Here is a 12,685-nt window from a genome sequence, read left to right as displayed (position 1 = left end):
CTGCAAAAAATGCTTAAATCCATGATTTTTCGCGAAATTGAGGGAATCTAGAGGCCTTAGGGATGACACGCAGCAGCGCTGGTTAATTTCTGAATGCGTGCCACTGCATTTCAGTGATGCCATGTGTCGTTGCTGTCATTGTTCCTTGCTGCTTCGCACCGTTACAGAAGTAATGCTAAACCAACTAGTCCAGTAGCATACATATGAAGGAAGCCAACAGTCGGCGAAACCAAGGAAAGCACAGGGGAATTTTTTTTTCTGCAATCATCTTTTGGCCATAGGTAATTACACTACTGAGTTCCCATTAATCAGCACGGCACCCCAGAACGAAAGAGAGAGAAAAAAAAAACATTCCCATATGCTTTCCTTGGTTTCAGTGACTGTTGGCTTCCTTCATGAGTGTCGTAACAAGTCCCTCATTTCCCTACTCTTGTCTGCTCAGTGGCCCAGAAGCATGTGGTTTTTGAAATCGCAGGTTGTTCATGATAAGCGTGCGAGTTTAAGGCCTGCCAGAGAATAAAATTAGACAGTCACCACATTATAACATTTTCGTGGAGAAATTTATTAAAATAACATCCACAAACTTAAACGAGCGATGCAGCACGCCCTTTGTCTACACCTCCACGAAGGCAAGACACTCTCATGTGATTTTTTGGAGAGGGCGTGAATAGCAGCATGGAATGTAAAAAAAGTGTCGCTTTGCGAAGTACCCTAGAATAATATTTTTCTCGGCTCTCGAAAGAGGCCACCGTCCTGTAAAAACAAAAAGATGCAGTGCACTGAGTGCTGAGGCGTGTGAAATGGTACGCTTTCCCACAACCCGTTCCAACTAATAATGCAATGTGGGCTTCACTTCTGGGCAGTGAAACCACTCACAGAGGCTCACTGGGTGAGGTAACTATGGCAGCTAGTGTCATAAGAACATAGTTTGTGGATAAATTCTAAAACAAGATGCTGCTGCAGACATACTTACGGATAGCTAGAAAAACTCATGAAAATGTAATGTTTCAACTTGATTGAGGTTAAGTAACGGCACTGTTAGCTTTCATTCACAGAAAATGCTGATAGTTTCAAGCAAAAAGTTGAAAACCAACCGTGCCACCACTGAATTTAACTGCCATCAGTTGAAACCTACACATTTTACACTCGCAGTGCCCCATTCGAGTTTTATCTGCAATAGAACATGATGACGGCAAAAGACGCACAGCATGTTTTGACTTCACATGCAGAGAACAAGTTTGCTTATTTTTGCGCTTCACTTGCACCATGACATTATTTGCCCTCATGCCTAATCCATTCAGCAATTTGAAGAGAAATCAGCATGCACCTTTTGTTTCTGCAACTGTGTTTATCAAGTATTTAACTTTTCCACCGAGAAATCCTTTCCTGGGGTCCTGTATGAAGCTTTGGCTGATACTCAGCACGCTAGTTGTGGTGTGCAGCTATGCTCAGTTTCGCATCATTGAGGCTCACCCCAGACAGCTTTGCACTTAACATTCCCTTGGGTGCACCCATGTCATTCATCTTTCGCACTGCTTTAGGTCATGTTGCTACTTAACAGCACTGGGGCGGGAAAGAAAGGCATGAGCACAGTGCAATGCCATGTCAGAAGCACACATCCTTCCCGTTTGCGTTCTCAACTCTCCACCCCCCCTCCCCCTAGTGAGCCAAAGTAAGAGTGCCAGCCCCAGCCGTGCAGGTTAAATTTTTGCACGAAATGTCTTGATAAGGAGAGAAAGCAAGTGCAAATATAATTCAGAGTGGGCCACAATATTAGCACTGCGGATGCAACAATTCAAGGCCTTGATCGCTTCTTGTGTACAACGTGAATGAAGACACGCAAGTTTGAAGATGGTCACAAATTGCTTTGCTTCCTGGAAAACAAGCAGCAAAAATGATGAAAAGATTTGCTGCTTTACACTGGCGGCTCTGGAGAGAGGGACAGTATCAAAAATATTTCCTGTAACACAGTTTAGTACATTGTTTATGGAGCACACCAGGAAACTAGTTGTTCATTCCAGCACCACAGTAAATCAGCCAACATTTTCATAGTCAGCACCAGATGAGCCAATTACGTATCCTCCGTCATTTCAGTGAAAAGCAAGCAGCTCCTAACACTACAAGCTCTCATTCCTTGCTGACTAAAGCAGCATGCTGTGCCAAAGGCTAGCTGTGCAAGCTTTGTGTTGCATGAGCAACACCTGCTTGAGGCAAACTTCACGATCCAGGCCACAAAAGAAAAAAGCCACTGTTGACAGCTGCAAATGGTTTTTCTAAAACTTCCCTGCTGCACCATTTACAACCGCCATAAAGCTAAAAAACTGTGGAGCACGCTGAGAGTTTCTCAACATGCCTGGCAGCAAGAAAAAGGCGGTGCAGAACTGCATACCCATGCAGCAAGGCAAAAGCGTGCACTTGTTTTCTGCTTTCCCAGGTGCTCCTTTGGCACGGTGAGCACTGCACTCATAGTTGCAAACGTGCATCGTGACCACTCAAGTGCGATGGCATACCTCACAGGCATGACAGAAAACGCAATAGGCATCCTTTCGACATGTGACCCCTGCAGGCAAAGACATCTAGTCCTTGCAGTAGCTGCTGGCTTCGTCTCTCACAGGCCTTTGCCCATGGCTGTGCCACAGGTTGTGGGCCTTTTGCTGAGGCTCACAGCACTTGTTTCACAAATGCCATTCCCACTAGATGATTCCAGTTCAAAGATTGCCAAGTCGCTGGCAGATAAGAAAGTGTGGCTGACAAACACAATATCCAGCTGCAGCACTGTTTGAATTACATGCCAGCAAAACAGCAGGGGTTCGTGTGTTTTTTCTGCAGTGCTGGATGAAATTGCTTTTGGAATAAGAAGCAGCCTTGCCATACAGCCACACACTGTACTCAAAGCGTTACTAAACAGCCGACTTCAGCAATGCATGCCTATAAACTCTGACAGCAGCATAAGACCATTATGCTGGTTATCCCATACAGGGGCAGATCTATGGGTCACTCTTGGAGGAAGCAGTCGGAGAGGGGGGTGATACCATGTATTTCAGCAGAAAAATGGGGTTCAGCATCTGCCCCTGACCCCACAGCTGTCCGCAAGAGCACTTTCAGGATTCTTAAAAACCATTTTACACAGTTTTAGCAGCATTTTGGTACAGCACTGTTCTTCATTATTAGTTACAATGCCAGTCTGGTGAGCTGCACAAGAAGTGAACATTAGCAATGTAGAATGAGGGGGGAATCATTTTCGGAACAAAGAATGTCATTTTAAAACATCGCATAGAAAAGGTGATGACAGGACGGACAAGCATGAACACAAGCATCAAGTACTGGCCTCAGTTCACAGAGTAGCACAGAAGGTGAGTCGCAAGGGGAAAGCGCATTGTATTTCTGAATGTGTCGACTGCGTAACAAAGCTTGCAAGACCTTAAAAAGTGGCCACTCTGCTATTAGCAGCATCATTCAGCACTTCCGAGAACCGCAGTTGTCTCTCGTGCAAGCAGTTCAGGAGGGAGGCTTTGCTGTTCTACCGTGGTAGATTTTTGAAGATAAGGCTCCAAATGCAGTCCAGAAGAACTTCAGGCCCTTAGCCGGGCCCAAAGCACTCAAGCTGCTTGAATGTTGCAGGTTTGGATAAAACTGGAGAGGGAAGTAGGAAACTGAAATGGTAATGCGTTGAAGATATTTTTCAACATGAAAACACGCAAGCCCAAATGCCCGTTCAGAGCCATCATTATGGAGAGAGAGAGAGAGCTGGCAAGCACAACTAAGCAAGTTTTTCCAACATCATCTACGCGTACTAGTTACTTGGACCCCTTCGAGATGGGCAGTTCGGATGCCTTAGTTGACATTCTTTGCTTTAACGTCCCAAGGCTGCTCAGGCTATGAGGGACACTACAGTGGAGGGCTCCGGATAATTTCGTCCACCTGGGGTTCTTTTAACGCGCACCGACATTGCACAGTACACGAACCTCTAGCATTTCGCCTCCATTGAAATGCAATTGCCGCAGCCGGGATCAAAGCCGCGCCTTTAGGGTCTGCAGCCGAGCACCATAACCAGTAAGTCACCGCGGCGGATGGTTGACATTCTACACCAGGACTTGTGCAGTGCAAATTCAGTGTTCTCAGTGAACATAGAAGTTTACTTGGTGCCACATGCTGAACTGCTCCTTGCAGTGAAGGAGTGTACTGAAGAGATGGGACGTGTGCCAATTCAGAATACTTGCGGAGTAACCGTTGAGACCTTTTTGAGAACTGCTGACATTGTATTTAAATTCCACAATAATTAGACGTACAGTAAACTTCTATATTCAGAAACGTGAAATTTGCAGTGGCGCGAGCGTTACTCCTGTCCTCTGCAAATTTTTTTTTGGCAAAATTTGGTCGCCTGCTTGAGCTGCATTTGAACAATGAGCGCATTTCCCACATTTTCAGACAGCTTCTGTGTTGTTTTTAAACTTAATCCTCTAGTTAACTTGGTTTAAGTTGCAGACTTGATTCTGGACCAATTCAAAGGGATCAAGAATTCTTTTAACTTTTCCATAGAACTACCAGTTCAGGATTTCATAGTTTTCAGCTATTCACCTATACTTTGCTCATGATGGGAAATTATGCTGGGTGTATCTACTATGGTTCAAGAAAGGACTACTGCCTTACGACTCTTCGCATTTGAAACTAATCAAGAGAACAGTAGCAACCTCCTGTTTTACGTTATCACTACTCAAGGCCTGTCGTCACAGAGTAGAAACTAGTTTTAGGCACCAGGATGAAAGACTGAAGACGGCAAGTTTTCCTGCTGATATAACTGTAGCAGTTGCAGAGGCTCTCAAGAAAAAGCTACAATAAAAAAAATTCCAGCATGGCCCTCCAAATGCATCTTCAGAGAAACAGAAAAGAAAGTTATGTATTGCCTTGTACAATAACTCTAGCACAACTTGAAGACAGTGGCCATGAAATTTGGAGTCCCAGATGTAGTTTCTGGCCCCCTCAAGCTATCAAGGCTCTGTGCTTTAGCTGAAGAAACCAGTCTACGAAACAAAGCACAGGAAGCCGTACGTGTCCTGCGCCACCGGTCTTGTGTACATATATCTCCATTGTGGCAGCGTGTACATAGGGCAGACTGGCAGATGCCTGAACATAAGGCTGAGAGAACATGCCTCGTCATTTTGTATCAATACAGTGCAATCCACTTATAACGACATTAAGAAAACCGGAAAATCTGACCGTTATAACCGATTATCATTATATTTGGACTGGCAAAAGGAACACATGTAGCCACCACTACCAGAGCTCCATCAAGGGCGCAAAGCGTATAGGCACTCTGCCAAGTTCGCCCAGCCAGCCACCCCTATACTCTGGAGCTCCCATCAAAAGATGGGAGCTCCACTTCGCGCTGTTATCAGCGCACAGCATCTTGGTGTACTGCCAAGGTCTGCACGCTGCGGACAACGCGAAATGGGGAAACGGGCCACGAAAAGCTAGTGCGTAATAAAAAAGAGTAAATTTTCAACCATCTCAATGACAAAAGTGGAGTGAGGGAGAGGAGGTGCAGAGATATCGCTTTGCGCTTAGTTGGCGTCACTTTTTACCCAGTTCACAAAAGCACAAATGGGTGGAAACTACGTTTGTGTGACTCACAGTGTTGTGCGGCGGCTGCCAAGCAGGATCCTCCCTCGAATGATTGTGACAATGATAGCGCTTGTTCCCAAGGCCATAGACAATGCTCTGCCATGAATTTAACCACGTCTGTCCGTTTGTGACAGACGTGGTTTCAAGTTTCAAACTTTCAAATTTTGGTCGTAAATAAGTTCGGGGAGGCCAGAATCCTATCGCTGCATCTGTTATTTCGCCGATGATAGTACTGTTGTATACGGTTTATTTTTACACAGGGGCAATGAGAGAACTAAAGAATTTGATCGTTATAAGCGATGTACCGTTATAAGTGGATTACACTGTACTGGTGAGCATTTGCCTGTACATTGCAAGAGTTGTAAGGACTGTTTCCCCTTTCTAAATCACAGACAGCTTTTAGGGTGCCGTAAAAATCAGTTGGCCATAAAAATCTTGGAAGCACACGAAGTCTGGAACTGCTGTAGTGGCATGCATATTGGTACACCTTCTGATTTCCTACTCGATTAAGAACGTGACTTTTGAAAAGACACCTAAGTTCATACAAGAATCTTCTTGCACATACATTCCTTCCAATATCCGACAGGTTTACCTTTAGGTTTTGTTTTTATGGTTGCTTCTGCAATATTTTCACTTTTGAGCGTGCGAGTTTTTTGCTCATTGAAGGGATGCATTCTCATTGATTCAACTGCAAGCGTAGTGTCCGTCCTGTCCTCTCCTTTTCAAAGTGATATTTTAAAGCAACATTCTTTGCTCGAAAAAAGTGCACAAAAAGCCATGCAGGTGTAGTGTCGAACGTTCAAGACGTGCCTCATGAAAAATGGACAGCTGCATTCTGTCCTTGGAAATTAATATGAAAATATAGCTCCCAATGAAGCAGTGAAATGTCAGACAACCTGGTGCTCAACCAACCTGCACCCGAATGCAGTGGCAAGTGTGGGGCAAAGCTCACCAATGCAGACTCAATTGCAGGCACAATTTTGCTAGCGTTATGGAGAAAAAAAATAGTCTACCGGGAGGACAGCATGAACTTTGCATTTGACTCGCATCTTAATGATTATAGCTAATAAGGCTGCCATTCCAATCTCCTCCCTCACATAGGCATAAAACGGTGAACAAAAGATGAAGCTGACAATGCATCTCGACAGCAAAAATGCACAGCACCAAAATTGTAAAAAGACAAGAGAATACCCTGACTGAGAATTGCTTTGATCAGTGCTACAACAAGTGCAATTTTGGCAGCCAGTGGTATGTGGACATGGTGCATCACAAGCAAATGGAATGCAAGAACAGTGGCTGAGCTACGCTGCTCCAGGGTGCTCCACTTATGCACAAACGAGTCCTTTCAGGCCTGGGTTTTTCTTCAGTGGCTCAAGAGTGATGGCAGTTGCATGGTTTCCAGCTCACAGCGCCTTCTTCAGCTGCCCTTGCATGATGGGGTTTCCGCAAGTCACCGGGAACAAACTGAGCAAGAATGCACCCAGCTTAGATGATGGTATGCGGGCCCACATCACAGCAGAGTTCAAAGGGCAGCAGCACTTGCAGTTAAAACCCAGAGCACAAAAACCATTGGTGCGGTCGTGCTCTTTTCCATTGCTGATGCTGCTATACAAGCATCAACGGCCATCTGTGGTGAGATTATTGCCACAAGTGAGACCAACTGCTTTTTCATAAAAAAAAAAAAAACACAGGAAACATGCATTTTAAGAGAAGTGATGACAGATGAAGAGTGCTTTCACTACAACAGCTGCCAAAAGTGATGGCTGAATGTGCAAAGATGTGACAAGGTCAAAGGAGCGTGTGGCACAGCCAAAAATATGTCGCCACCAGTGCTGAGTCAGCCTTTCACAAATGTCACCATGACATTGGAGCCAGCAAAAAAGTCTGGTTCAAAAGGACTTGGCAGTCACAGCTAAATTTAAGCATATTGGCATAGTTGTTACTTAACAGTAGCAACTAGCACTGATAAGATGCCACGGAATTTTGCCACCACTCCCGCATTCCACTTACTTCGGATGTGATTTGTATAGAGCTTTTCATCAGGGTGCTGTGCATATGATTTAGGCAGTTCAACCTTGAACCTTCACCATCCAAAGCTTGCTGGTCACAGAAGGAGCTCTGACTCAAGGTAACATTGCTGGAAGTCTTAGAAAAGCACTGTGCCCATGTTTCTAGATAATCTAATACAGCAGTGTGTAAAAGCCATTATATGCTTTCATTTCATTTACAAAAAAAAAAAGGTGGCATCATCAGGAAGTGTTGCTTCATGGCCCAATTTAGCATCTATTTGAGCTGCAACTGCTTGAGGTCTTTGCGGTATTAAAGATCTATGAAACCGAAAGTCTGCTGATGCATACAAACTGTATCATATCTTGCTTTACAAAATCAGTTCAGCTCTCACATACGCATCAACAAAAGGTCCACACAGTTGAACAGCACCAGCGCACAACAAACTCATACTGGTGACAGCCGATCCTCTTGCTAATGCATAAGGTCCCAGCTGTACAGTGCTGCCATACAAAGCCAAAAGGAATGCCACAAGAAAGCAATACTTGTTCCAGCCACTGTTGCCTTGCCATTAGCACAGTGGTTTGCTCCTACACATTCTCAGTGTGGCTGGCAATTCAAAACAGGAACGTTTCCATGATGCAGCACCTGTCCACTGCAGTATTGTGCGCCTTGCACTCTGAGATGCCACTGTTGTGTCCACTGTGGCCAGAGGTTTTGTAGGGGAGCATCTCTGCGACGCACAGGTGCCCCTACAGGTAGCCTCCTATGCCATGGGGCACATGACATGGGTCCGTGCTCTCAGCACACGTCTGTGGTGTCTAGCTCTGCCCCCCTGCATAGACAGGAAGGCTGCTAGGTGGTCTTCGCATTGCCCTTGGGGTGACTCGTGAGGGCAGAGCGGTGGTGTGCCGCACCATGCCCATGATGGGGCAACGGGTGGTGTGGTGCGTGATGCAGCTGCGGCCGTGTCCCGAACCATGAGTTCTTCCAGTCCAGGTGCTCGCGAATCAGCTGCTCCTCATCAGCCGTGAATCGAAGAAGCACAGAGACGGCACGGATCAGGTGCTGTGCCTGCAACAAGGGCAGCATTTCTAAATGCAAGCAATCTACGATCATGACAGAAAAAAAAAGGAGGCTGGCCGAGTTAGAGTTAGTTCGTGACTGTGGTATATATACCACCATCGTGAAGATAGCAGTCACAACAGAACAGTGCCTTTGCAAACCACACAGCATAAAGAGCACCACAGGAATGTTTACCGCAGTGCTCGCCACACAGCAGCAGCAGCATGCAGCAGCATGCGACTGGAGCAGTCGCTGCACAGCAGGCTCCTGCTACACTCCTAGCTGACATACAGAGAAGCAAGGTTCACTCTCTACAGCTTCAAAGCTCAAGCGGCAACTACTTTACGGTCATGAGCAATGTACAAAGACTGGGTAAACCACTACACTGCTCATAATACTAATGGGCAGAAATGACCTAGAGCTACTAGCAATTGCCTGAGAGAGCACTGCAGCCTGTAAGCATAGAATGTGAGCCTGCAACATGCTGTCACACGCTTGTGAATGTGAGAATGCCAAAGAGGACACTCTTTCTCCAATTCATGCCATTGGTAATTGGCACACACTTAACACCTTTGTGATTCCGCTGTAGTTTTCAGAAAAAAAAAACTAACCATATGACCCCACTGGCACTGAACTACAATGCCAGCAGCTCTGAGAAACAAGCCTTCAGAATCTGTAGCTGAGGGCACAATGAGCCCTTATCTGTGGCAGCTGCAACAATGTGTGTGCCAGCATGAGGCAACACACTCTCTCCACAACCAACACACAGCAAGTGAGCTGTTGATGCACAAGATGGCACACGTCATTATTCATTGCTAAATCTTCAACTGGGTTGACCAGCTGTCTCACTTGGGCCAGTGGTTTGAACTCTTGCTACACCATGTTGCCTATCTGACTCAAGAAAGAGGGCAGAAAGTTAGGCATGTATGTACTGGCTCATGATGGGTGCTGTCTGAGAGCTTGTTGTAAAGACGGGTGCTTGTCGCGTATGGCTTTCTTATGCGTCTCGTCCTTTTTGTGTGCTACAGTACTCATCATGATTCAAGAAAGCTGAGAGTTTCCTCACTGCTGGCACTGATCCCATGACACTCCATCTCTGCAGGCAGCATCTAACCATTCCTGCAAACTGGCAGCATCAGTAATAAAATCAATAGAAGGAAGCCACAGGCAGCAGGGACGAGGGACTGACAAGCTCTGCAAATTTCGTCATACAGCTGAAAGTTGGTCATGGCTAAGGCCTCTAATATTCTGAGGGCGAAAAATTATAACTCCACCAACTGAGAGCGAAGAACCTGTAATATTCCACAGGAAGGCTCCCACACATTAATGCATGCAGCCTTTTGTGCAGCAGCAGCTGCTGGAACAACACTTTTTGCCTTGTTGCTTCGTATTTCACGCAGCATAGTTCCGTGTTCGTTTGCCAGTTTTTTTTCTCTTCCCTACTCCTCATGGCTGTTTCACAGCCTTCTCTTCTCTCTCAGCGGCCCGCGCTGCATTCTTTTCACATTTGTAGCAATTCTTCACCAGACCACACACTTCGCCTCGATGACCCAAGGTCGTCAAAATGTTTTCTCCTTGCAGCCCATGAGCCTGGTGGGCGAGTGCACTGTGAGTGTCTCAAGAGACAGCAGAACGATGGCACTATTTGTGCAGCTTGGTTCAGAATACAATGTGAGGTGCTTACTGAAGCTGAATGTAAGTAAAAAAAACGCGTTATATTTGTGCAAATGCGGTAGTACTACTTTCGTCAGGCACGAGTCTCATGACTCTTCCCATACAAGCACGTTGCTGCCAAAGACGCAGCACTTGACACGCTAGCAGACGGGGAAGCAACAATGTCAAGGTGTCAGCGGAACTCTGTTCACCACTAGAATCTAACCTCTCAATAGAATTACGAAGGTCAAATTAGCCATATTCCGATCACTCTACCATTCCTGCTGATGTCCACAATCTGCCTTTTTCACAAGATGTGGTGCCCTCTGGGGAGTGCACGAAAATTCGTCTGCTACCCAGAAAACTGGCTGGAAAAAAAAAGGCACGTGGGCAACGCAGGTGCAATCCAGTTCCAGGAGCTGCCAGCTACACCTGCAAAGTGGCCAGTGTGTGCTTGACAGGTACCACCATCTGCCACTCGCACCTGTCACTAGCACAAACACGCATGTGCAGTAAGAGCTGGCTGTGTGTGTACAACCAGTGCAGCTCAAGGAGTAGAGGCACGCATGCACAGAGTGGCCATGTGAAAAAGGCACATATCAAAAAAAGAAAGGGAGTGTCATGCCATGGCCTAAGTCATGTCTGTGAAGCACATTTTGGACCCTAAGAGCCCAATTTTCACTGCACTGCCATTTCATGCATGGAATGCATTTGCCAAATTTCATGTTGCTGAGCTCACAAGCAGAGGCTTACTGCTGAAGGTGCACCAGTGAAGCAATTCTAGTGCACATGTATGTACACATGCATGCATGCACGCACACAAAATGACAAGTAATTTGGCCAGCATGTCCAAACCAGCACTGTCAGCAATGGTCACCTGCCACACTAATTACGGGTGAATCATTTTAAATGGCTAGTTCCTGCAAGAGTATAGTTCACTTCTGGGCTCATAGCTTCATTATAATTGAATAACAAACTGCTAAGATGCATGAAGGGCTTTCATGAGAAAATAGGAATAAGCTGTACAGTCTTTGCCAAAAGTAGTCAAGCAATGGGTTGGCTTCTCAGCCATATAACAGAGCCCTTGAAGCATTGCTAAAAACCGAAAGGTATCAAAAGGTGAATACTACTAACTTCTAAGGTTCTTAGCTTACACAGATTTAGAGCTTAAGGGGTGTCACAAGTGTTCGCTAAATGGCTGAGAGACAAACCCCGTTGCCTGGTTACTTGTGGTAAATGCAGTACATGACAAAACATGGCTGGATGTATGCTCTACAAGAATTGCATCACCAACAGATTTCCAGACAAACTTTATGCCTTATGGATTTAGGCATCAGGCAAACTATACATGAAACAGACTGTCAGTTCAAGTGCAGAAACGTGCTCCAACAGTCTCATCTAGATGCAGCAAACCTACACCACAAAAAAGATCTGTGAACATTGCTTCTCACTTAACACTGGATTCTTTCTTTCCCTAAACACCTTTCTGCACCAATAATATGCACATTTCCCATGCCACCATGAACATGAGGGAACTTTGGCAGGGTGCAATTAAACAAGGTGGGTGGTGACAAGCAAGTAAAGAGGCTTCAGACAAATTTTTTTTCCCGCAAACAAGGGACTAATCAGTATCCGCTAGAATGTAGCCACACAGTGGTTTGTTACGTATTGCTAGCAAGCCCATTTCATCACTGGCTCTCCTACCTCATACTCTTTGCTCGTCATGAACTTGAAGACCACGTGCTTTAGGTATTTGAAGTTGATGTCATCTTCCAGCTTGTTGTCGAGACCCCTTGGCTGTGTTGTTGTCGTGTCCTGGGCTCCAGTCTTCAATACGCTATTGCCTGCTGGGCCTGGAGCACTGCCAAGGTCGGCGGAGGGTGGCACCTCATTGACTAGGCTGGCCATTTTCTCAATGCCCAGAGCAGCACCAGTGCTGGAAGCACCGTGATGGCCTTTGAGTTCCCTCTGCAACGTCTTCTTCATGTCACTGATCCTCTGCTGCTGCAACTTCAGCATCTGCAGGTGTAGGGCGTTCAAAGCTGATTAAGCAGCCAGTGGAACAACATGGCCATTCATCGATCCTTAACACCCTCATCTGCAATGCGCCCTCAGTTTGTTTCCAGGGGACCACTCTTAATGCAAAGGAATGGAAATCTTTGCATGCAAATAAACAACTACCGCGCATTGCCGCATATAAGTCGACGGCTAATTGAAATTCGGGGGTAGACATATATGCAGAGCCATGGAGGAAGAAAAGGCAAGGAGAGGCCCTCACTATCCGAGCAGCAGGACAAAAAAAAAAAAAAAATTTCTACTTCACAGCAGATAGCAGTAT

General features: G+C 45.8%; 1 protein-coding gene across 2 annotated transcripts in view; it reads right to left on the bottom strand.

Moving 5' to 3' along the window:
• Nucleotides 1-538: 538 nt before the first annotated feature.
• The window catches only part of LOC144115921 (golgin subfamily A member 1-like), a 143,573-nt gene continuing 131,426 nt past the window's right edge, over nucleotides 539-12,685 (bottom strand). For both annotated transcript variants that reach the window (XM_077650550.1, XM_077650551.1), the window contains 2 exons: nucleotides 12,052-12,366; nucleotides 539-8,703 (listed from right to left, as the gene is read on the bottom strand). In XM_077650550.1, the coding sequence (XP_077506676.1) occupies nucleotides 8,485-8,703; nucleotides 12,052-12,366 (534 nt within the window). In that variant the 3' untranslated portion in view covers nucleotides 539-8,484. The remainder of the gene's footprint in view (nucleotides 8,704-12,051; nucleotides 12,367-12,685) is intronic.

The sequence above is a fragment of the Amblyomma americanum genome, chromosome 1 (assembly GCF_052857255.1).
Source record: "Amblyomma americanum isolate KBUSLIRL-KWMA chromosome 1, ASM5285725v1, whole genome shotgun sequence".
NCBI classification, from domain to species: domain Eukaryota; kingdom Metazoa; phylum Arthropoda; class Arachnida; order Ixodida; family Ixodidae; genus Amblyomma; species Amblyomma americanum.
This window is presented reverse-complemented; position numbering and strand designations above follow the sequence as displayed.